Raw genomic sequence first — 25,691 nt, forward strand, 5'->3', positions numbered from 1 at the left:
TTCCAAAATGAAGTGAATTTAAAACACCAGTGATGTACCACCTTTTGGCTTCTAACTTTAAAAGCATGTAAGCTACGTTGATACCGATGCCACCAATAGAACGAGAAGATTTGCCCCTTCATTTTGCATACCACTTTGGCCTTTTTTTTTCTCATTTCTTCACAAAATGCAAAAACCGCAAAAAATGCAATGGGTGTAGTACCCCCTTAAGACTGCACAGGATCTGTGATTTTGCCCTTACAGATTATCTGTGAAGATAACAGTGTGACACAGATGAATTGATTCCTACTATTAATTTAAGGGGGTACTACACCCTTGGCCAATTTTGTGCCTATTTTTGCATTTTTCTCAAAAATTATAGCGCATTGGTGACAAGTAAGATATGTATGTTATAGGGGCAAGGACTACAACTACTGTACTGGAAATTTTATTTCAGCACAGACAACAGTTGTGGAGTTACAGTCAAAAAGAGGGAAAACCAATATTTGATCAATAAATCAATAACTATTTGCTTTGAGTTGCTGAATTTTCAGTGCTGTAGTTGTAGTCTTTGCCCCTATAATATACATATCTTACCTGTCACAAATGCGCTATAATTTTTGTGAAAAATTAAAAAAATAGGCACAAAATTGGCTAGGGGTGTAGTACCCCCTTAAAAGCAATTAAATACACTAGTTACACTAGTGATTGTTGTGTGTAGGCCTATTATTCAGATCCAAATACATTATTTCACACCTGGGTTGATTCCGCACCAATTACCAGTCGACCTTCACTAGGATCCACAACATGCTCATCTATCAAGGGGCAGTTCTTTAACCCCAATACATTTGCACATTCATTGAATGACCTTTGAAAATGTGGGTACAAAAACTCATACTCTGAAACTTGAGGTCAAATTTTGCACTATGATTGCATATCAAAACGTTTTAGCTGTGAGAGACCCTTTGCACACTGCGACTTATTACTTCTTTCCAACACTGCTTATAGGGATCACAAGGTCAAACCCAATCTCTGTGTATGGCTCTATGCATTCTCAGATTACCATCCTTAACCTTTGGTGAAATCTCAGCATACCAACCGTGTCACTGCACGCACTGTATACAGATTGTGGAGAGACCAATATACCTGGTTCATGCAGGGGAGATATGGGAGTTTTGCTTCAGAAGTTCATATATACTCCTTTTATAGTTTTTTTTTTTTTTTTTTAGTGAGATACTTGGCAAATCAGATTCTTTATTAGATGAGAAGCTTGGAAACATCCCAAGCTTCAATTGGATACCAGGAAGCAGGTATACAAATGGTGCCACGACGTTGTAACGGTTTGAGATAAATGGTCAAAATACATAGAAAAGCAGAAAAAAAACTAAAAAACGCGGATCTCAGGCACAGATCGGAGCATTTCTAATACACAGGCGATGGTGAATAAAAATTATTTGCGAGTAAACAATATCATCTACATTGTTTTCGGCGCGATTTTAAATTGCAGGATATTCTCATGATTGTTTTGGTATGAAGAAGCATGATATACGACTAATAATGTCAAAGTTGTGGGGTTAGTAATACAAATGTTTTGAGAAAATGTCTGAATTTTGTTGATGTCAGTGGACGGTTGTTAATGGAATGAAATAAGAAAATGATCAATGACGCTAGGGTACCCTAACGTTTTGATATGTTTAATTGAGGTTATTGAACTATGCCATTGGGATGATGCCATTGTGGTCCATAGTGCTTAGTGAGTGTACACCCTGGTTGTACACATCTGTAATCATTCATAGCTTTGAAATATTGTGATTGAGTGAGATTGTGTCCAATTTTGCTATCTCATTAATTTGAAAATTAGACTTCACAATTTGGTGCAAATAGATTCTTTCCGGTGTACAAGTCATTTATTTCCAATTTGTTCCGTAAATAAACATTTTGAAAGTTCATGCACTCAATATAATTCAACCCAATTCAGTATTTTATTTGGTTTTGTCTTGTCTCATAACACAATGTAAAATGTGACTAGCAAATGAGTACAATAGCAAGCAATATCATAAGGGAGATGTGTTGCAAAGTGTGTTGCAGACTGCATACATGTCTAAATAAATTACAAAAAAAGCCCACAAATTTAGAGAAAATACAATCAGATTATTACACAAATTACAATGATGTCACTGAAATACATAGTCAATTGCATGATAATATAATTACTATAATGCTACTAATAGAATTTTTAAGAGGAAATATAAAATAAATTATTAAATCACTCTTAACATTATGAAAATAAATGTAAAAACATCACAGATGTGACATAACATCAAAGGAGGGTACACACTAAGTATAAATAAAGTTTCAAACCTGATATATTAATAGTTCAAAAAGACACAACTGTCCTTTTTCAGGGGGAGGGGGTTAACACAACAGTTGAAAAGGTAGAAACCAGCTCTCAGTCATTATATACTGAGGACTGGGTCAAATCTTATGTTTATCTTAGGTTTATGATAGGGTAATTTGTTTGGGTAAGGAGGTTGAAATAGTAAAATAGATTACATTTACATTATTATTATTATTATTATTATTAAAGCACATTTCTATAGCGCTCTACAAATAACACAGCGCTTTTGCTCCAAACAAAAAACACAAGAAAAACAATATAAAAACAACAAGAATAATTACACATTTGGAAAAAAGTATGTCTTCAGAAGCCGCTTAAAAGCAGCCGCAGATTCTGCTTCTCTGACATAAACAGGGAGCTTGTTCCAGTGCTGGGGCCTGAAAGCGGTGAAACAGCAGTCCCCGGCTCTTTTATTGGAGCGAACTGTATAGAGCCTTGTTTTGTCGGATGTTGAGCGAAGCCTGTGACTGCTTCTAGATGAATCTGGATGATTATAAAGCGTGACAAGATCTTGTAAATATGCCGGAGCAGTACCTGATATGCAGTTGTAAATGTGCAACATGATCTTGAAGTTAATTCTTTCTTTTACCGGGAGCCAATGGAGCGTATTCAACAAATCGGCAGAGCACCTGTCTCGTCCACATGCAAAGATCAGCCTGGCTGCCTTATTTTGGAGACGCTGCAGCCGCTTTTAGGTCCATTTCACGCCACCATACATGAGGGAATTGGCATAATCTATGCGAGACAAGACAAGTGCTCTGACGGCATGATGACACGCATCCTGGCTGAGAAAACGTCGTATGCGCCATAAGTTACGGATGTGAAAGTTGAGAGTTTTACAAAGATTGCTAATATGGGAAGACATATTTAGAGCTCCATCAAACATAACACCTAGGTTCTTAACATTGGCAGATGGTTTGATTGAGTGGTTGCCCAAGCTCAGCTCAATGACGGGAAGCTTATTGAGAGCTCTATTGGTGGCAATGATGAAAAATTCCGTTTTGTCCTGATTGAGCTGCAGCTTGTTACTAACCATCCAGGAGTTAATATCAGAAATACAAGCGGACAAGTTATTGAGCACATGCGGTCACCACTGACTTTGGGTTCAAAAGCAGCATAAAGCTGTATATCGTCCGCATAACAATGAAAGCATATGCTATACTGACGAATGATTTCACCAACGGGAATGGTATACATGATGAAACACTGAGGGCCAATGATGGAACCCTGGGGTAATGAATAGGTGAGCGTATGTTCATTAGACATGTCGTTGTTAATTACCACTGTGACGTTTCGGTGGTTAAAATATGACCTATATACCAGGAATGGACTGTGCCATCGATATTGAAATCTGATTTGAGTCTATTCAACAGGATATGGTGATCCACCAGTATCAAATGCTACTGACATGTCAAGCAGCACCAGGAAGACAACTTTACCATGGTCCACGTGACTGGAGGATGTCGTTTTTACCTTTAAAAGGGCCGCTTCAGTACTGTGAGACTTCTTATAGGAGGATTGGTTCACTTCACCCAGGTTGTAGTTGTTTACATGTGTGACTACCTGACATGACGCAGCCTTTTCATTACCTTACACATGAATTTCATGTTGGCCACTGGCCTATAGTTCTTTAAGATATTGTTGTCAAGATTAGATTTCTTGATCACAGGAGTAATGATAGACTCTTTGAGTGCATTTGGAAAAATACCAGACATTAACGAACTGTTGACATGATTATTGATTACAGGGATTTTATGAATTATTCCAAACATTACTTACCTGATATTCTTTCATTTTATGTCAGTTGACAGAGAGCCACCAGTCATCAGCAACTGCCCTAGAAATGTTGTTGAAGAAATCAATGTTGGAACAGGAGGTGCAATAAGGATTTGGGAAGACCCTACTGTCAGCGACAACTCAGGAACAGTCATGCTTATATCGCAGTCACATACATCAGGATCTCTCTTCCTACCAGGGACCTCTAGAGTTGCTTATGTCTATGAAGATCCATCTAGAAATAGGGCTGTTTGTAGTTTTACCATCACTGTCATAGAGGGTAAGCTTTTCAAATCTGGTCATATGGGGGTGCCCCCTCAGAATGGCCATTAGAGTTGTATTTGCCATAAAATGTGGGCATACAAAGTGCACCACAAATGTTTTCATGAGCATGATGAGTGGCTGGCCCCTTTTCAAAAACCTGGACTTGCCCCTGGGTTGTGCACAGATGTCAAAATATTGGTAGCATTTGCATATTATATGGATGACTTACTTGTTTTAAACAGGGATGAGATTTTTCAGCTGATCAGCTGAATTCAGTTTTTTTGACTATTCAAATTTACACATTTTATTTATTTTCAGCCCAATTTTGAGTCTTTTTGCCAATTTCACACTGTTTTTCAGCTTTTTTGTTCTACTTTAGTTTTTTTTTTCAAGCAAAGCCACTTTCATGCCTGTATAAGTAATGTACAAAAGATCCATCAAAATATGTGTCTAAATAATATTTTGTGATGAGCTATGATCACCAGGACACAGTATACAGAAAACCAACACCCTACATTGAAGTGGCATGTGCTGCAAGAAGAATGTATTCCACAGCCACATGCTCTAACAGTATACGTAGTATGTGGAGAATTTTTTGAATATAGGTTGAGTATCAATGAAGGTCAATTTCATGAGCATAAAAATTTTTGTCAAGTGTCCATTAAAAATTAAAAAATTAAATGCTTTTGTATATCAGTGCTGAATCTTGTATTATTTTTTTCATTTAGACCTGGAGTTTGAGCTTTGTCTTAAAAAACAATTTTGTAATTATTGCAATCTCGTCAAATTCCTTTTGTGCATCAGACATTGCCCTATCTCACAGCATAATCTTTATCCATTTCAGTTGATACTATACCACCGGTTGTCCAATGTAATGACAACATCAGCGTTAGTATATCTCTCAACATTGGTGGCGCTAGAGTGGACTGGGATGAACCGACTGCTACCGACAATTCTGGCTTTGTGACACTGACATCCAAGTCACATAACCCTGGTGCATTCTTTCCCCCTGGGGAGAGAGTGGTCACTTATGTGTTCACAGATGGTGCAGGGAATAGCGCTGACTGTACTTTCACAGTTACTGTCACTGAAGGTAATTAAGGACCCTATAACTTACTCCCGTGGGTGGCACATTATCTGTTTTTAGTGGGTATGCACCCCCAGAATTCGGATATAGTGGGTCTTTGGGAGCTGACAGTGTACCGGTCAAAGGAACAAAATTAAGGTCTTTGTTGTTTTCTGGTTGTAAATCACCTGGAAAAAACCTGCAGAAATTTGATGAAATGAGGTGATGTATTATGTTGCAAGGGATTCTGGGAAGGGTTAGATATCTTCTGATTATTCATGATTTCTGAATTCAACTGTTTCACTGGCAACAGAGTAGAAAGCTACTATCTTCTTGTTTTCAGATTTGATTGAAACTGCTCTTTTACTTGCCAGTGGCATGGTTTAATAGTACATGCATACTGAATTAGGGTGAAGTTTAGGGTGTTCCTGTCAAACACTGATAGTGATTTTGCCGGTCATCATTTTCTTTTGCACCATGAAAGAGATGTGGAAAAAAACCATGATGGATCAATTAAAATATTTTAAATAATAAGTAGGGTTTTTGGTTACCAAATCACTAAAAAATTCAACAATTATGACTTCATTTACAGCTAATAAAGTGAAGAGTTAAGCAACCTTAACTAAACTTTTTACAAAAAATATGTACTTTTCTTTCAGATTTAAGGGTCTTGTTAGTACTCATTATACAAAAGTCAACCAAAATATCAATAATAGGATATCATTAAGAGAAGTGCCATAAACCCTCTGGTTGTATTCATAACACTATTAGTTAGCTTATGACCAGGGTGTTTTGACAGACATGGATCATTAACTACAAAGAAATCAAACTAATCTATCAAAATAAAATCAATCTTATTTCTATTTTCAGATTATAGAGTATTATCAAATGTTCTTTCATATTTAGACAATAGTTTGCTGTGGTAGACATAAGGGAACCATAATTATAGAACATAATTTTTTTTAAACATCAATGGATTTTAACTTGCTATGAACTTAAAGATATTCACTCAGGAAATTGAAAAAAAAAATCATCAAAAATCAGGTTTTTGCATTTTTTTGTAAACATGGTAAAGCAAATTAAGCCTAGAGGGGATAGGCATGCTTACATACCTTGAGTGATAGGACAAAAACATCCTAATGAGGGTAAAAGTTTTGGGAGTTTGTCTGTACGAACACTTGCATTTCACATTTTGGTAATAAAAGTTTGGGAGTTTGTCCTTACAGACACTTGTGGAGCATACAATTGAATGGTGCTTTATATTTATCAGCACTCCCATTTTCTTCCATTTTTCCAAAAAAATGTTCATCTGAAAAAAATACATAATGGCAATTTTATTTATGACATAATGTATTTATTTATAATGACAATACATTGCTGTATTAACCTAATACTACTGCTCTTTTTTTTTTTTTTCGAGCACTCTTTTGCAGCAGTTTGTGATAACATACTCATGTATAGACAATTTTATTTACATATCCTTCACTTTAACTATTAGCTTATTTTTTAACAAAATTAGATGGAATGGATGACCAAATTAATTATTTTGGTTGCACAAAATGTGAAACTGCATGACCAAAGGCAAAGTCAAACTTTACATTGGGAGTAAACTTATTCTGTTACATGAACTTGAAGTTTGCATTTATGAATTTGAATTAGAAAATTGAAAATATCAGACAGGAAATCCATACGGTCGCGTGTCTTGAGCTCGCCACCAAAAAAAGGTGGCGACGCTACATTTTGCCAAAGTCGACTCAAAACAAATGATGATATCTCTGTCAAGCAAGAAGGTATTGTCATGCTTGTGGTCTCATTTTATTGCTAAATAAAATGCACTTTCAACCCTGTAAAAATAAATACTTTAGCTTTTTTAATACTGAAACTGTGCTTCATAGAATTCAGAATGGGCATGGTGGCGGTGGTGGGGGATGTGGTGGTGGGGGATGTGGTACACACAAACTCTATGGGATTGGTATTTTTAGTGCGTAATCTGCTTCTGTAAAGGCTGTTAATTGGCATCTAAAAGACTAATGGCCTTACAGCTAAACAATTCTACTAATTGTTTTTAATCATTTATGATTGGTTTAGTCTAGAAAATACAAACTTTTCCATACAAAACTACCCGTTGTCATATTAAACACTGTAGTAAGTAATGCAGATGTCTTCAAAATATAAAAGTTACTGTAAAATTTTAATTACTTATACTATCATAGTCAAAGTATAGATTTTCTGAAGGGAAATTTGACGAGGAATCTAAATATGGACATATTTTTTCTGTATGGGTTAGGGGGAAAATGTTTAGGTTCAAAATATGTTGAAATGTAAAAAAATCTAACATACTTTGGGACACCCTATATTCTGAGATTACTAAACAGCTGTGATTTTGGTTTCTTCCAAAGTCAGTTGGCTCTCCATATCCTCTAACCAAATGAATGGTGTTTACTTCCAGTTTATTACTGTAAGTTGGTAATAAGCAATGCATTGAGTGGCCCATTTTTTATCAAAATCTTTTTTTATTCCACCCTGTATAACTTGCAGGTCACCCTGTATAATGAGTTGAAATGTATATATTTGAATTGCTTATGCCTTCAGCTTTCCAAAAAAAGTTTAGGGTTGATGATTGTGGAGATAATCTAATTAGAAACCCGGTTGGTGTAAAAATTCATAATATTTATCATCTAACGCTAAGGGTGGCGAGTTCAGGACACACGGCCATACACTACCTATGGAAGACATCTTGAAAGTACTTATTAAAAGGAGGTTTATTTAATCAATAAATAACAGTTGAACTATGATAATCCCTTTTCAATCCTTTGTAAGGCAAGAAACTAATTGGTCCATTACTCAGAATAGCAATTTGGTAAATATGACATGATCAAGGGGAATGAGTCAGATGGCGCTAATATTGTTTTTGAGATATTGGCAAAAACAGTGTTCCAAATTCTTTGTTTTATATTGTTTTCAGCCATGATAAATTGCTCATAACTCAGTAACCAAATGTCTGATTTTGATGGGGTTTGCACCAAAATGTAGCATTCGTAACCTGCCAGAAAGTGATGCAAAAAAACTTCTAATTGAAAATTGCCGACATGTGACTCATTCCCCTTGATCATGTCACAAATATATCAAGGTATCACTTGCAAAATTATCCATATCTTGAAAAGTATTGATGCTATTTATATAATTTTGGTATCATTTTAAAGCTTATTGTCTAGTACTTACAATTTTATTCTAATCATAAAAAGTCAAAAATGCAACGTATTCATGGTTTTGACAGAGCTGGTCGCATATGTGACCATCCACCACAAAGTGGTAGTAAAGTCGGCTCTAGGTCATTTTCTGTTTTTTCACTTTCAGCTTTAAAATGACACCTCAACCAGCTTCATCGGACATCTGAAAGTGAAGTTATGGTTCATCAAAGGTCAAATTCCTAATATATTTTACATAGAAATCCATATACTGTTTTTGATTTATCTCAAAATGGAAAATGCCGACTTTACGACCAGTTTGTGGTGGATGGGCACATATAGGCAAAGATAAGCAGCAAACACAATACAAAACATAAGAAAATGGACAAATAACAAATAACTTTGCAACCAGGGATGTAGCGATTTTTAACATCAGTAGGTGTAGTACTAAGCAAGCTAGTTATGGTATTGGTAAGAACCAAAATTTTAAAATTTCGACTTAAGTTGTATCACACATCTGAACAGTAAATTGGGTTAACAAATTTGTTAATTAATGATACAAAGGTTTTTATGGCTTTGCCCTGTATTATCAATTTACTTTTTACTCTACTTTTTGTCATTGAGTAATTATGTTTGGTTTAAATATGAATCACAAATGAAATCCAGATATATCTTTGTAGTGTCATTTATTGACAAGCTACAATGGCTGTCATGTTAAAAAACCATAGCAGGTTATTTTCAGGTCAAAAGAAAAGAGGTAACTTATTGATAATTGCCAAATCTTTCATGTAGGTGTATAATTTGCACTAAATTTGGAAAATGGAAAGCAGACAATGCAGGGTGGGATTTCCAACTGACTGTACAACTTTAGTAAATATAGTGAGTAAATATATAATGTTCATTTATATACTCTCAGCTCAATATGAGCTTAATCAGGCAAATATGTTTGTTTCATGTTAGATGAAGCAAATGATTTGAACATTGTCACATATCTTAAGAGACTTCAATAAGGAAATACAATATCGCATTGAAGCTCATAAACCTGATACGTGCAGTAATGTCTGAGAGTCAAGTGTACCTGATAAAGGAACCAAGAGCTGACAAAGTCTGACATATGACAAATGATCATAAAAGGCTATATTGATAGCAAAAATAATTGTGGGATTTATGATGAATTAGCGATGTTTTTACTGGTTAATTCTTTATTGAAAAATAGAAAGAATCTTGTATTGATCATGTCACACCATCCTAATACAATATGTATTCATTGTGTGTCAAATGTAGTACACAGTTTACAGGTGTACAGGAAGTCATTTTCATTTGACTTTTTTTCTCTCTATATTATGTTTTGTGAAAAAGCAACATATTTTATGAACAAATAACAAGGCCAATGATTTAACAAGCAAGTGGGTAAAGTGAGAGAGTAATGAAAACATTGAGATCGGAGGCAAAACAAGAAGATGAGTGTGCAGTGGTGGTATGGGGTCACAACTCCTCCCCCCTCCCCCGTGCCTCCAGTAAAAACCCAACATTTAAAAAATTCCCACTTTTTACATCAATTTTGTGCAAAATTTGTTAAATTTTCTCCCCTCTAAAGAAATATGTACTTTGCCTCCCCTGCCCACCCCTGAAAAATAACTGGTGCTATCACTGGGAGTGAGTGAGTTAGGGAGTGAGCAAGCAGGTAGGCAAGCATGTGAGTGAGCAGTGTGAGTGAGCGTATGATGAGTGGGTCACTGGGTTATTGAAAGAGCGAGCTAGCACAGCCTCTGTGCTGTACTCTGCCACCTATGATGATCCAAGATATTCCACCAATAGTACAAGCTCAGTGCTCTCTTCGCTCACTATTCGAGGGGTGTCACGGTTTGTGAACGGGGCTAGTTCTAGAGCGAGCGGGCAAGTAAGCGAGCAACTAACTGACTGACTAAGCAATGAGAAACAAAAAGAGTTACCCTATCATGCTGATATTTTACTTTCCCTGGGCTTACTATTTATGCCATGAATTTCCTTTGATATATGTTAATTACAGTAGAGTGATTTTCAAAAGATTTAATAAGTATAAGCGGTATTGATATATCATAATCTTTTTAAAGGTGGGATGTCTGATTTGATTACATTTCTACCTTACATTGATACTCATCAACCCAAACATTCTTATCCTATTTTTAAGTTAACCCTCACCGCCTAAGGGCTTTTTGGTGACGGGAAGGGAAAGAAGGAAGGAATAAAGAGAGAAAACAAAGAAAGAAGTTATTTGCTCTGGGTGGGATTCAAACCTGAGACCCCTCACATGCCAAGCACTGGGTCGGCGACACTTTGCCATGGGTGTTGGGCTTCGCTGACCAGCGAAACCATGCCTATATATCACTTAGGGCAATTGCGTCATCACACCAGGTGGGATGCACGCACGAACAGTGCATATTTCAAGTAGTATTTTGTAGTACCCCGTCCTGTTAGGGTTAAAGGAGCATTTTGTTATCCATAGCCTCGTTCTCCCACTTATCTAAAAAAAGTTGAGACTATTATACCATGGGAAAACCGAAAACCAAAAAATTCTTGCACATTCATTAGCTTAGCAGAAATATCGTCAAATTTGTATTTACTACAGCACAGTGGCCTATGGTGCAATGTAATATACTTAATCATGCCTAACTAAGAAAATCTAAATCAACTGAAATATGGGAATACACCTTTATTGTGGATATCTACTCAATTATTATCAAGCATACCATAAAAAGAGGATGTTAGAATTACAAAATATTCCTATAAATTCTCGAAAATGAATATCAGTATCTGATAGTGAAACTAAAATTTTATTTAAAAAAAAAATCCGAAAGTCTCAGAAGTCTTACTATATTGCTTTAAGGGTACACTTTGATGTTTTGCAATAGTTCATTCTACAAATCATACACTTTGAAAACTTGCTTGATTTATTGTTGTTAATAAGTTATGTACATTTTACAAAAGTGTTGTTGTTTCAGCCCTCTTTACAACATAATTCAAGAACCACAAGTCCTACAAAAATATATCTGTGATATTTGAACTCTTCTACACACTCGCTATGAAATGATCAGTGCAATTTTGCCAAAGCTCACTACCATTCGCAAGATGCTGTGAACTACCAAATTTCAACAGTTTAATATAGTTGCTAACCTTAATTGTTTTTTGTTGATGTTGTTGTTTTTCAGTTGATTCTGAGCAACCACAGGTGATATGCCCAGACGATATGAGACAGGACATACCACTTGGGTCAGGGGGTACCACAGTCCGCTGGAGTGAGCCGCAAGTCAGTGATAATTCTGGCAATGCTATACTGATCTATCAGTCTCATAGATCAGGGAATTTCTTCCCCACTGGATTCACAGATGTGACATATAGATACAGAGATCCTGCTGCCAATGTGGTGGAATGTAACTTTGTTATCAGGATTATTGAAAGTAAGATTTACAAGTTCATTGTTAGCCTTATACAGGCTGTATCAACACTGATTGATGCCCATCAGTTGGTTGTTTTTTGTAAAGCCTGCTTTTTCCAAATGCAGCATTGGATCCTCCTGAAATTAGTTCATAGCTTTATGAACTTTTATAACATGAATTTACAAATTCGGTGAATCTTGTGTTGCATTTTGATGTGACAGTCTTGTCCATAATCATTGGAAACTGATGGGTACCAATCAGTTTGATAACAGTCTGTATACTATAGCTTGTTCAGGGTGTATTTGAATGCATACTCTTTAGGTTTGAGTTTATAGCGTGGTAACAAAGATATGATTAAACCACATTTATATTACACAGTGCTGTGTAAGAAATAATTTGTGAAAAGGGTTAATGACTTGGAAAAGTCTAGAGGGGGGGTGTTCCAACAAATAACAATATCATGTAGTTGGTAGAATATACCTATTTATATAGTGAGTTGCAATATTACATTTTATGTGAAGTAAGTGAAGATTACATTTTACCCTCTTTTTTTGGCATTTTAGTTGACACTGTTGCTCCATCAGTAGCCTGCACAGCGGATATCACCCAGGTCATACCTATTGGGTCAGGTGGTGTAGTGGTCACTTGGACAGAACCAGTAGCTACTGATAACTCTGGTACTGCCATGTTGACCCTCAAGACGCACTCTCCAGGCACGCTGTTTGAGACAGGCAGTACTATTGTGATGTATGTGTATGAAGATCCATCGGGCAACACTGCTTCATGTGAATTCAATGTCACTGTTACTGAAAGTAAGTGTTGATTGTTTGATTGGGTGGTTTATTGATTGATTGATTTGATTGATTTGATTGATTGATTGATTGATTGATTGATTGATTGATTGATTGATTGATTGATTGATTGATTGATTGATTGACTGACTGACCAACTATTGATTGATTGACTAATTTTGATGAGTGGATGGGTGAGTAAGAGAATGAGTGAGAGTGTGATTTATTTTGAGTGACTGTAGGGGTGAGTGTGAAAGTGAGATCAAGAAGAGAGTAAGTATACGTAACAGGAGTGAATTTATGAGGACTGAGTACTTTCCACTTTCAAGCACAGAATCTAGTAAAATAAAATCTTATTCTCTTTTACCAAATCTTATAGCATGTTTGTATTAATGTTTATTAGTTTTTAGCTGGTTGCATAGTTTGTAACAAATAATAATTTGAAAAACAATTGTGTTTATTTATTCAAAGTTGATGATGCGCCACCAGAAATAACAGGATGTCCATCCAACATTGAGATTGCCGTTGATCTATCAGAAGGGGGCGCTATTGTGAATTGGACAGAACCAGTAGCCACAGACAACTCTGGCATTGTGGTGTTATCTCTCCAAACCCATCTTACAGGATCATATTTTGCCTCGGGAGTGTCAAGCGTGACATATTTGTATGAAGATATGTCAGGGAATCTGGCCACCTGTACTTTTGATGTCACTGTAACTAGAGGTAAGGTCATAATCTTTTTAAAGGAAATTTTATTTTTACCACAACAAAACTTTTGTATTTTTAGGAACAGCTTACTCCTCTCCACATGGGTGTCTACTGCTGACGACAAGCTCAGAATTTTCTTTAAAAATGCAAAAATGTCAGAATTATACATTTTTATGCATATTTGGAATCAGCATGAAACATGCATACAAATGAGTACTAGTAGAAGACTATTATGTAGAGTTCGTGACCAACTCATAGAACAAAGATTTGAAAGTTATTTTGGGATCTTTGATTGATTCTGAATCAATTTAGCTTGGGCTCACCTCCTGAAACTTCCGGGCATTCCGGGGAGGGGTCAATCAAGGTTACATGGGGTCAAATTTTCAGAATGCTCCAATTATGTCAAATAATATATCAGATTACTTGTGTGGTCATGAGGATTCCAAAAATGTATAGTTTGTTATGTGTCAGACCTTTCAAGAAGGCGCTATGACGAAAAATGTTCATAGGTCAACGACCTTTTTGAAGTCTGACAATAGTAAACAACGTCCGATTTTGGTGATTTTGGTGTGTAATTATATGTTTTCTTGCATGAGAAATACAACTACGCAACTTAAAAAAACTGTACAAGGAACCGATGACCTCCTAATTACAATATGGATGTTTTTGGCAGCCATGTTGCAAAAGAGGGTCATCGATTCCTTGTATAGTTTTTTAATTTGCTTAGTTGTATTTCTCATGTAAGAAAACATATAATTACGGAAGTTTCAGGAGGTGAGCCCAAGCTAAATTGATTCAGAATCAATCAAAGATCCCAAAATAACTTTCAAATCTTTGTTCTATGAGTTGGTCACGAACTCTACATAATAGTCTTCTACTATACATACAAGTCCAGTATTGGTTCAATGGTTCTAAAGATAGTTCTTAATATTTTGAGAAAATATCTTGAAGCCTATGGCTAGCGTACAAAGCATTAAAAGTAAAGCATAAGTGAAAAGAAATTCCATTATGTACCTTTGAAAAATTGGCAAGAAGGAAGAAAACAGTAGGAACATACAAAATGTGAAACTCCATTTAAGTGTGTGTAATTGTATAAGTGTGTGTAATTGTATAAGTGTCTGTACACCCTTCACAAATCTGATTTTTGATTGCTTAGATTTTTATAGAATCCCTGATAATGTGTATTAACTTTAGGTGCACAAGAACATTTAAATCTACCATGTAAAGTATGCACCCATTTCGAGTGGTATTCTTGAACCACAACAGCATGCCATATCCCGGGGGTACTCAGTACATATGACCATACAGGGATGTGCCGCAAACATGGGTAGCATTTTCAGCCTTCTGGTATATCAATGACCCCTTTTTCAAAGCCTATTTTGGTATATGAATGGGTCCTTTTTTCAAAATTTTCTCAATTTTTTTTTGGAAAACAGCCCAATTTTTCCTTAATCTAGCTAAAATTTTCAAAATTTTCCCAAAATTTTGGGAAAATTTGTAAAAACTAAGACAATATTGGGTAAATTCGGCCGAAAATTTTGACTTTTGGTATATCAATGGGTCCAAATTTCTTGAAAAATTGGTATATTTATGGGTCTACTTCCAAAATCTCAGCGGCACATCCCCTACCAAAACCAAACTTGAGTACCCCCCCGGGCCATATCTCCCCGTCCTGCATGTGGATATTCCCATATCCATTTCATACTATTCAGTTAAGGAATTAGTTTCACCCATATCTCTGTATTCTTATAAATCAGTTAGATATATCAGTCCCAATGTTTTGAATTATAAGAAGCCATCTTAAACTAATAGCCTGTCTCAAAGTCTGTATTCACGATGAAGAAGTTTATTGAAATGTATGACTTTTTTACGGCTATTTTTACATTTGACTTTTTTGTGTGTGAAAAAACAGCGGAAATGTGATTTACTCAATCCAGTGGGAATAACTGACAGAAAGCATTCAATTTTACTAATGCGGCTGGGGCTATTAAATTAAGATGGCTGTAAATTAATGAGTTTCATACCAATAATAATGTCATACATATTTAGAAAACAAGTGATTTTGTGTACACACCATTCTCCCTTTCTTTCAGTTGACACCAGCCCACCAATGGTCATCTGTCCAGAAGACGTCCATCTAACAATCTTGACCGGTATGGGCGGGTCAGGTATCTCCTGGGTGGAACCAACAGTCACAGATAACTCTGGTAATGCCTTCCTAAGATCTCAATCTCATACCAGTGGACAGTATTTTGAAGTTGGAATGACATCAGTGGCATACATGTATGCTGATTTCAGTGGTAACACAGGCAGTTGCAGTTTTCTTGTTAGCATTACTGAAGGTGAGTTGTGCTGATTATATTGAATTCAACTTAGCTAATCTGTAAATGCTTCAATCAAAGTAATGGGAAACTGGTCATATGTGACAAAATATTGTACACAACATATGATACAGTGTGCTAGGTTTAACAATAAGGTATACTATACACAAGCTGTGGTTTATTCCACGAGTATGTATTGTTCTAAGATAATCGGAGGGTGGTGTATGACAGGAATGACCAGATTCAAAAGCTGCACCAAACAGTGAATCACCTCTAAGCAATGATATAAGCCTATTTTTGAGTTAGCTTGAAATTCCCTCTGGACAAGGAACTTACTGCTAATTGTCCCGTTGTAACCCATTCAAAACTTGGGGAGCTGATCCTGGCTGTGAAGGTCGATTGTGGGATGGCTAGGGTGTGCGCTTCTTAGCTGCAAGTTCCAGTGTTGTTTATATGGAATGATGTGGGCCGTTGTGGTCAGTGACAACCTGTAAAGTTTGCTGTGGCTTGTGGATCAACATCAAGACATTGTGTCTATGCGTAGCGCACTATAAATCACTGGGCTTAAAAAAAATGCCATTTACAATGTAATTTTGGTTTCCAGGCTACAATATTTCTAACCATGCATCATACCAGGGTATCATATCACAAATGATGTGCTTCAGATTAGATTGTGTTGTTTCCCTTGTAGCTAACCCATGTGAGCAAGCTCCTTGTTATAATGGAGGTTTATGTGTCATTGATGGTGTGGCTGAATACACTTGTCTGTGTCAGGAATGCTTTCAAGGAGACAACTGTGAGATTGGTAAGTGAAAATTAACGTCTTGGTATTCAGTACTTACATCCTTCCTGTTATTAGGGATTCAACAACTCCTCCTATACCTTTGTACAGGAGCCAACCGTTGTTAATCCGTGATGAATCCACACTTTTACTGTAGCGTATCTGCCGAACGCCGAAGCGAGACTACGCGTTCTGGCGAGAGCGCGAAAATTCGTCATGCCTGGAACCTTTGTGCGTATGCAAGCTTACAAGTTGAATTCAGTATTTTCAGATAGCGGCTAAATTTTGCAATTTTATTCTGTAGTTTTATTGATGATATTAACAGAGAAATCATCGGAAGTTTTTGTAAGGCTTAACCAGTGTTAACCTTAACCTTAACCAGTGTGCCACGCTGGTTGAGTTTAGAATTACCTATTTGCAATTTTCAAAGATGTTTTTAGTTTTATATAGATGTGTGATGATAGCATCCTTTTTAAATTGTCATGCAACTTACTCTTAAATCCACTAACACTTTTACTCACAAATGAATTCACATTCTGTTAAAATAAAATATGAATGAATTTGTCAGTAAATCAACAAGTATTGTCAATTTCTTTTCAGAACTCAATGCATGTAGCAATCATATGTGTGAGAATGGAGCCACCTGTATGCCTCATCCTGGCTCCTGTACACAGTACTTCTGTGGTTGTAGTGACTGCAATGCTGGCAGATATTGTGAAGAAGGTAATATTGTAAGCTATTCTGCCCTGAGATTCCTCGGTTAAATTATGTCGTTAATTGATATAAACTTTCTAGTGGTATTGTCTTCTTACTCTGAGGAAATCCTTTAAAAAGGACAATTCAAACACCATGTTGTATAAAACTAACTTTGAGCAAAATAATTTAGTGCAGAGTATAGTAATATCCAGTTATCATTTGTTGTACAGCTTGAGTCAGGGCGCATGCGTTGCTGGTGTGGCGAGGTGCAAAAAAGAGAGGCCATGCGCTTCAGGCATGTTGAGGGGGACCTTAAAGTACTTAAGCCAGGGCAGTGATGCTGGTTATCAGTTGGCGGGCTACTAACAGACCCATGTCATTGTTCCTGTACCTAAGGGATCATTATACCAGTGACATATAATAAATAGCCCAAAAAACCTTGAATTTCATTTTGGTTTTTTTGGGGGTGGGGCTGCATTTCTGGTGGTTACTTTTTGACCATATGAGCCTGATTAACCTTAACACTCAAGAGGGAAGTTTGGTTGGAGGTGACCTGTGTGTTTCCCATCCCTGCCCCACAGAATGTGAGTCACCCATCCTATGGCATTTTGTAGACTTTGGTCTGATTGGATCAGATCGTGTCACATGTCATTTTGGTCTAAATCAATGTGACACTTTATGTCACCATACTGGTGGATTTTATTTTCATAGCAGACATTTGCTTGACCAGTTTCTACTTCTTCCTGAATAATGACAAGAGGATCATTTTGTAAAACTTTTAATATTTTAAAATTTTCATTCTTTAGCCATTAATGCATGTGAGAACCACCAATGTCAAAATGGAGGCAGATGTCTTGAAGACCCTGCATCATGTTCCTCCTATTCATGTCAGTGTACAGCGTGTTTTACTGGAGATTTCTGTCAAGAAAGTGAGTACTATATAGAATCATTGCAATCATTGCTTTTATAAAACACAGTTGAGCATGACATATATAATTTAGTATTAGGCTTACAAAATTATTGTCTTGCCCTCCAGTGACATTTATGAGGCGAGCCTGGTGGTTGGTAAATAATTGAAATATTTTTAATCATATAATGATATAGTACTGAAAGTGCCCTTTGTGCAACTGACTTCAGAAGGGTCTGCAAATGGATAGGAAATGAACCATGAATATATGTGATGTACATTTTCTGCAAACATTTCACCAACAGCACTTCAAAACAGGTTTCCATGTCTTGTACATATTATGATGCAGAGTTTGTAGGAAAGTATGAATTCTGATTCATGGTTCTATATAGAACTAAAGTATGGACATTTTAAGAGCTTTCCTGGTATCCTTTATTAGCTTCAACAAATTAGTGACCAAATTATTTAGATATTTCAAGATCCAAAAATCGTTAATTAGATTGTTTTTATAGCTCCAACCCTGGTTTTGTTCAATTTAGGGTCCGATTGATGTATAGGCACATGCTATGTTGATCATAAAATTATGTGTCAATCACTGCATGCGGATGCAGTGACCGTCTTTCCCCCAACAAGTTCTGAATGTTTTATCACTTTTTTATTTCAGTTCTTGATCCTTGCCAAGACCATCAGTGTCAAAACCTTGGCACTTGTGTACCCCTATCATCTGGAGCCTGTAGTGGATATGTCTGTGAATGTCCGTCCTGTTTCACCGGTCTCTATTGTGATCAACGTAAGTGTAAATAATATGCTATTATTAATAATCTGTGAAAATGAGTGAGAGTGTTTACTCTTCTAAATGGTTTTCTACAGGAGAGTGATATGTGGCTCACATGCATTGTTTTAGATATTCAGTTTAAATTACTCCCTGGCAGCTCTTCTAAACATCCACAAGAGACTTGTGTAGTCAAAAGCCACCGTCCTGTTTATACTGTGAAAAGAAAAAGTGTGAAGAAGTTTCATTCAAAGGAACATTGAGACAAAAGAAAGAAAATGTTTAAGGTTGCAATTGGTAATAAACTTTGAACCATCTTCTTGCACACAATTAGTTTTGTTTTAAATTTTTTTGTCATGTGGAAATGTGCAAAACATAAAGCTATAAAGTCAAATTATACTATTGGTAAATTTTGTTTTACAAGCCCAATAATTTACAACTCACTTTGCTGGATTGGCGCATTACTGATGAAGTCTTCCTATCGGAATATGAAACATATGAAATGTGAGTAAATTATTGGAATTGTAAAACAAAATTTACCAATAGTATGATACCTAACAGTCATGATAAATTTATTCAAGGAATAAAGTTGTTGTGTAAAAAATGTTTTTGCTCGTAGGCTACGACCTATGTGATCTGAATCCCTGTAGAAACAACGGCACCTGTCTGTCCGGATTGGATTCTTGTTTTGTCTTCAAATGTTTCTGTGCTCCATGCTGGACTGGATATATGTGTGAAATACGTAAGTAAGGATGAAATAACAGGCACCTGTCTGTCAGGATTGGATTCTTGTTTTGTCTTCAAATGTTTCTGTGCTCCATGCTGGACTGGCTATATGTGTGAAATACGTAAGTAAGGAAGAAATAACAGGCACCTGTCTGTCAGGATTGGATTCTTGTTTTGTCTTCAAATGTTTCTGTGCTCCATGCTGGACTGGATATATGTGTGAAATACGTAAGTAAGGATGAAATAACAGGCACCTGTCTGTCAGGATTGGATTCCTGTTTTGTCTTCAAATGTTTCTGTGTTCCATGCTGGACTGGCTATATGTGTGAAATACGTAAGTAAGGAAGAAATAACAGGCACCTGTCTGTCAGGATTGGATTCTTGTTTTGTCTTCAAATGTTTCTGTGCTCCATGCTGGACTGGATATATGTGTGAAATACGTAAGTAAGGATGAAATAATAGGCACCTGTCTGTCAGGATTGGATTCCTGTTTTGTCTTCAAATGTTTCTGTGCTCCATGCTGGACTGGATATATGTGTGAAATACGTAAGTAAGGAAGAAATAACAGGCACCTGTCTGTCAGGATTGGATTCTTGTTTTGTCTTCAAATGTTTCTGTGCTCCATGCTGGACTGGATATATGTGTGAAATACGAAAGTAAGGATGAAATAACAGGCACCTGTCTGTCAGGATTGGATTCCTGTTTTGTCTTCAAATGTTTCTGTGCTCCATGCTGGACTGGATATATGTGTGAAATACGTAAGTAGGGAAGAAATAACAGGCACCTGTCTGTCAGGATTGGATTCTTGTTTTGTCTTCAAATGTTTCTGTGCTCCATGCTGGACTGGCTATATGTGTGAAATACGTAAGTAAGGAAGAAATAACAGGCACCTGTCTGTCAGGATTGGATTCTTGTTTTGTCTTCAAATGTTTCTGTGTTCCATGCTGGACTGGCTATATGTGTGAAATACGTAAGTAAGGAAGAAATAACAGGCACCTGTCTGTCAGGATTGGATTCTTGTTTTGTCTTCAAATGTTTCTGTGCTCCATGCTGGACTGGATATATGTGTGAAATACGTAAGTAAGGATGAAATAATAGGCACCTGTCTGTCAGGATTGGATTCCTGTTTTGTCTTCAAATGTTTCTGTGCTCCATGCTGGACTGGATATATGTGTGAAATACGTAAGTAGGGAAGAAATAACAGGCACCTGTCTGTCAGGATTGGATTCTTGTTTTGTCTTCAAATGTTTCTGTGCTCCATGCTGGACTGGCTATATGTGTGAAATACGTAAGTAAGGAAGAAATAACAGGCACCTGTCTGTCAGGATTGGATTCTTGTTTTGTCTTCAAATGTTTCTGTGCTCCATGCTGGACTGGATATATGTGTGAAATACGTAAGTAAGGATGAAATAACAGGCACCTGTCTGTCAGGATTGGATTCCTGTTTTGTCTTCAAATGTTTCTGTGCTCCATGCTGGACTGGATATATGTGTGAAATACGTAAGTAGGGAAGAAATAACAGGCACCTGTCTGTCAGGATTGGATTCTTGTTTTGTCTTCAAATGTTTCTGTGCTCCATGCTGGACTGGATATATGTGAAATCGTAAGTAGGGAAGAAATAACAGGCACCTGTCTGTCAGGATTGGATTCTTGTTTTGTCTTCAAATGTTTCTGTGCTCCATGCTGGACTGGATATATGTGTGAAATACGTAAGTAAGGAAGAAATTACGGCAATGGTATTCTGGTCTATTACATTTATGCATAGATAGAATGACATGAGAGGGCATAAAAGAGTGTTTTGGATGTTTTTATATGATGCCTTAATTCGCAAGTACAGGCTTGTCCACTGACTGATAATTTTTCCTATCGATCTGTCTTAGCTAAGTGGTCAAGACCAATAAAGGTTCACATCTGGGCATGGAGAGGGAACTCTAGATCTTTCTAAACAAAAATTGTGCTAGGTCTTGTGAATCCAGAAATCAAATGAATGTAACTTGTGATTCAATCAAATTGCAAGGTCCTTCTTTTTCAAAGAATGATGAGAAATAAAGAACATAAAATAACATTTGTACAAGTAGACCTCTATGCACCCATTTTCATTCCCCCATATTTAAAATAAAATAATTTGACTATTGTTTGCTTCCACAGCTACACCATCACAGTGTGTATATGAACCCTGCAAGAATGGTGGTACTTGTACATCAATAGATGGCGCTTGTGATCAGTATACATGTACCTGTCCACCCGGCTTTACAGGAGTCAATTGTGAGATCGGTAAGGGAATTGCCAATGATTTATAATAATTTGAAGTTTGTCTATCAGTGTCGTAGCTAGAAATTGAGATTTGCACCCATTATTTGAAACATAGCCTTAAAATTTATAAAAACATTAAACAGACATTAACATCCTATTGGTGAGGTCGGATATGTGTTGCCATCTCCTTTATTTCTGAGTTTAATTTACTTTCGAGTTCAATAAAGGGATCTCAACAGCTGTTATTGTTATTCAGCCTAAGCATATTTTTCCAATCCATGAGTCAAACTGCCTATCCTAAATGACAGGTAGATATGTAGCTAGGAAAGACACTGCTGCCCATTATATTATTATATGTCTTACATTTCAGACCTCTAAATATTTCATTTTCTTAATTAGGTCACACATTTGTACACCTGAAGTTAGGTTGCAACACAGTTTTGTCAGTGTACTATGAGTGCAAAATAGTCAGCTAAACTTCAACAAGAAACATGTATCACAATTTCCCACTCAACTTTGGAAGTTGAATCGGCAATGGAGAGCTTTTCTTTCTAATTGACCTTTTCGGTAAATCCCACAAGCCTTTACGAGTACACCTTAGAACTCGTCATTTGATGTCACGCTAACTTGCAATGCCCAGTAACGATGTTCAATAAATGATGTGCGCATAGGCACTGATCTGCGTGACGTCAAATGACGACATCTCAGGTGTACTCGCAAAGGCTATGGAATTTACCAAAAAGGTCAATTGCAACAGATGGAGTTTGAAGTGCAAATTGCTGACGATTTAAAAAAAAAATGTCATGTTTGCCTTTTATAGGTTCATCCATTAATGAAAACGCTTGTAGCAGTAATCCCTGTCTTTATGGTGGTAGCTGCCTCACCATGGATGGAGATTACTACATATGCCTGTGTTCATCTGGGTATGTTGGTATAGACTGTGGTACAGCCAAAGGTAAGATTCTGTGTCTTTGTTTCATTTCAGAAATTGTCAGTCTATTTTGATAAAGAAGTATGGCATGACAGAGTACCGCGGCCAAGTTGCTGCACTTAAAAACACTTCAGCTGAATAGCATGTGATGTGATGTCTTGTGTGTTTAAAATTGCTTTCATAGATGATATCAAAGCTCTATGTTAATATAAAACAAGACCAAATTAGTGAACATTGAACAACTGAAGTTAAGGCCAAGGAAAAAACTGTATGTCCATATGCTCACATCACCCAGGGACTGCCTTTTGAGGAGAGTGAGAACAATCATTCTCTACTGCTCTCCTTAAATCTGATATAGGAGAGTGATTTTTATCTTTCCTTAGTTGACCATTCTCTCCTTACATTTGTAAATGCTCTAAATAGCTCTCCTTGAAAGCTCCAGAAGAGTTATTTAATGCTCTCCTGCAAATTCCAATCACCTTCTCATACCATTTGCTGTCTTAGACTAGATGGACACTGGGAATTGCAGCTCTACAGCTCTTTCCATCCTTGCCCATTTGGTAATCAGATTTTTTGTTTTCATCAAGCTAGCAGTGAAGAACTTACCATCCTAAATAAGACCTGGATATGGTACATGTTTTGCATGTTTTTGTTTGCAAGAAAATCAAATTGGCAATCAAATAGAAAATTAAAACACATCTTTTGATTATCTTTATAATAATTTATCTTTATAATAAATTATCTTTTATAATAAAAGTGAAACTGTAAATATTTAAAAATATGTTCATTGCATTGTGATGGCATTTGAAAAATATTGTCTTTTTTTGCAAATAGAAGTTACTTGTATTTGTCTACATGTTTGTGTATTTGTTTGTTTGCATATATTTCAGCCAATTTTCTTGTCTATGATGCTTGTCGGAACTTCCCATGTGAAGGCTCCTCTACCTGTTATAATAGCTACAACAGTGTCAGTACACCACAAGGAGTATTTACTAGGCAGTATACATGTGTATGCCCACCAAGATATACTGGAAGAAATTGTGGAGACTTTGTTGGTAAGTGAACTCATTCCATTTCATTGTAGTATGTAATATTGGGCTATTCCATTTAAAATCCATACTACCTCTGTGGAAGATTTGGGAAATATTTTCAACAGGGGAGAATGAATTTCCAATGGAATTAGCACATCAGGCAGCTCCATTTGAATTTGAATTTCATACACTCTCAGAGAAAGATTCAACCTGAATTTTCTCCTGAGGGAGAGTGTATGAAATTCAAATGGAGATGCCTAATGTGCTCATTCCATTTTGAAATTCATACTCCTCCTTTGGCAGATATTTCCAAAATATTCCACAGGGGTAGTATGGATTTTAAATGGAATAGCCCATTAGTACCAGAAAAAGATTCTTTGCTCGTCCTCATCTGACCGACCATCCCAAGCGTTCTGACTCAAAAACGTTTTTTGAACAACTTTGTTTTCACTATTATCATCAAAAATCTTGAATTATTCTGTTGAAAAAAATTGTCCTACACAAAGAAACTTTAAAAAAAGTTATTTTCTGTGTTTCAAAATTCTTGCCAATTAGAGAATAAAGGTATTGTTTTTAGCTGCTGGAGTGCATCTATCATCTCATATAACAGGCGACATCATTATTTTAAGTAAAACAACGAGGCGAAGCCGAGTTGTTTCACGTAAAATAATGATGTCGCCCGTTATATGAGACGATAGATGCAACGCTGCCAAAAAACAATACCTTTATTCTCATTCTAAACACTTCAATTCAAATAAAAATATTATACAAGTTTTAATCAAATTAAATCCTACATTTTGCAAGGAATTACTAGGGCTTAAAATCGATCAGTCCCGTTGTTGCTGTGCGCCTCTGATTGGTCCAAATAGCGAGTACGCAGTGTCGCGTCGAGCGACTTTTCGCTGACCCGTGTGATATCGTGTCATATCACACGGGTAAAGCTGGGTAAGAACCAATAAGATTGCAGGAACGTTCTCAAGTGCTTAAGAATGTGAGATATATACTAATGTGATGTGACTGCAACATTGCATCTCTTCAATAGGCATCAATGCATATGAACTGTGCATGTGAGAAACAAGTTTGTACAAACATGGGATGTTGACATGCTAGTCACTTTTGAAAAAGAAAAAGAAAAAAAATTACAGACTGACCAACTAATCTTAGAAAAGTGGTCTATGGACAAGCAAACAAGATTTTTTTGTGGTCTTATCTGTTACGTTTCTTATTAATTTTTTTACCATTTTATTAAAATATTTAGCAGTAAACACCTCCAAATATGTCATCTCTTCATATTTGCGGGACACGACTATTCGAGAAAGATCAAAGTAATTGACATTTTGTTCCCTAAAATCAAAAGCATGATAGTGCATGCACTGTGTAAATACAGAAATGAGGTTCTGTATAGCTGATTGAATTCACCTTTTCGGTAAATCCCACAAGCCTTTGCGGGTAGACCTGAGATGTCATTTGACATCACAACGATGTGCACATTGTTTAGCGAAGATTTTGACTCCGCATTTCAAAGCCGTGAAGTGTGCCGTGACAATGTGCGCATCGGTGTAACAACATCACAGATTTACTTGCAACGGCTTATGGGATTTAGCGATGTCATGAAACATTAGTATGTAGCATCCCATAACCCTGGCATTACCCGATTCTTCTTATAATCTTATAAAATAAACAAGAG

At 36.5% G+C, this 25,691-nt stretch overlaps 1 protein-coding gene across 1 annotated transcript in view; it reads left to right on the forward strand.

Moving 5' to 3' along the window:
* The window catches only part of LOC140158487 (uncharacterized), a 68,585-nt gene that overhangs the window by 26,041 nt on the left and 16,853 nt on the right, over positions 1-25,691 (forward strand). Inside the window, exons 6-20 of the mRNA XM_072181585.1 lie at positions 4,182-4,433; positions 5,262-5,510; positions 11,860-12,108; positions 12,651-12,899; positions 13,350-13,601; positions 15,680-15,928; positions 16,599-16,712; positions 17,289-17,411; positions 18,191-18,313; positions 18,956-19,081; positions 19,683-19,809; positions 21,401-21,498; positions 21,938-22,063; positions 22,863-22,997; positions 23,864-24,028. Of these exons, the coding sequence (XP_072037686.1) occupies positions 4,182-4,433; positions 5,262-5,510; positions 11,860-12,108; positions 12,651-12,899; positions 13,350-13,601; positions 15,680-15,928; positions 16,599-16,712; positions 17,289-17,411; positions 18,191-18,313; positions 18,956-19,081; positions 19,683-19,809; positions 21,401-21,498; positions 21,938-22,063; positions 22,863-22,997; positions 23,864-24,028 (2,637 nt within the window). The remainder of the gene's footprint in view (positions 1-4,181; positions 4,434-5,261; positions 5,511-11,859; positions 12,109-12,650; positions 12,900-13,349; positions 13,602-15,679; positions 15,929-16,598; positions 16,713-17,288; positions 17,412-18,190; positions 18,314-18,955; positions 19,082-19,682; positions 19,810-21,400; positions 21,499-21,937; positions 22,064-22,862; positions 22,998-23,863; positions 24,029-25,691) is intronic.

The sequence above is a fragment of the Amphiura filiformis genome, chromosome 1 (assembly GCF_039555335.1).
Source record: "Amphiura filiformis chromosome 1, Afil_fr2py, whole genome shotgun sequence".
Classification (NCBI taxonomy): Eukaryota; Metazoa; Echinodermata; class Ophiuroidea; order Amphilepidida; family Amphiuridae; genus Amphiura; species Amphiura filiformis.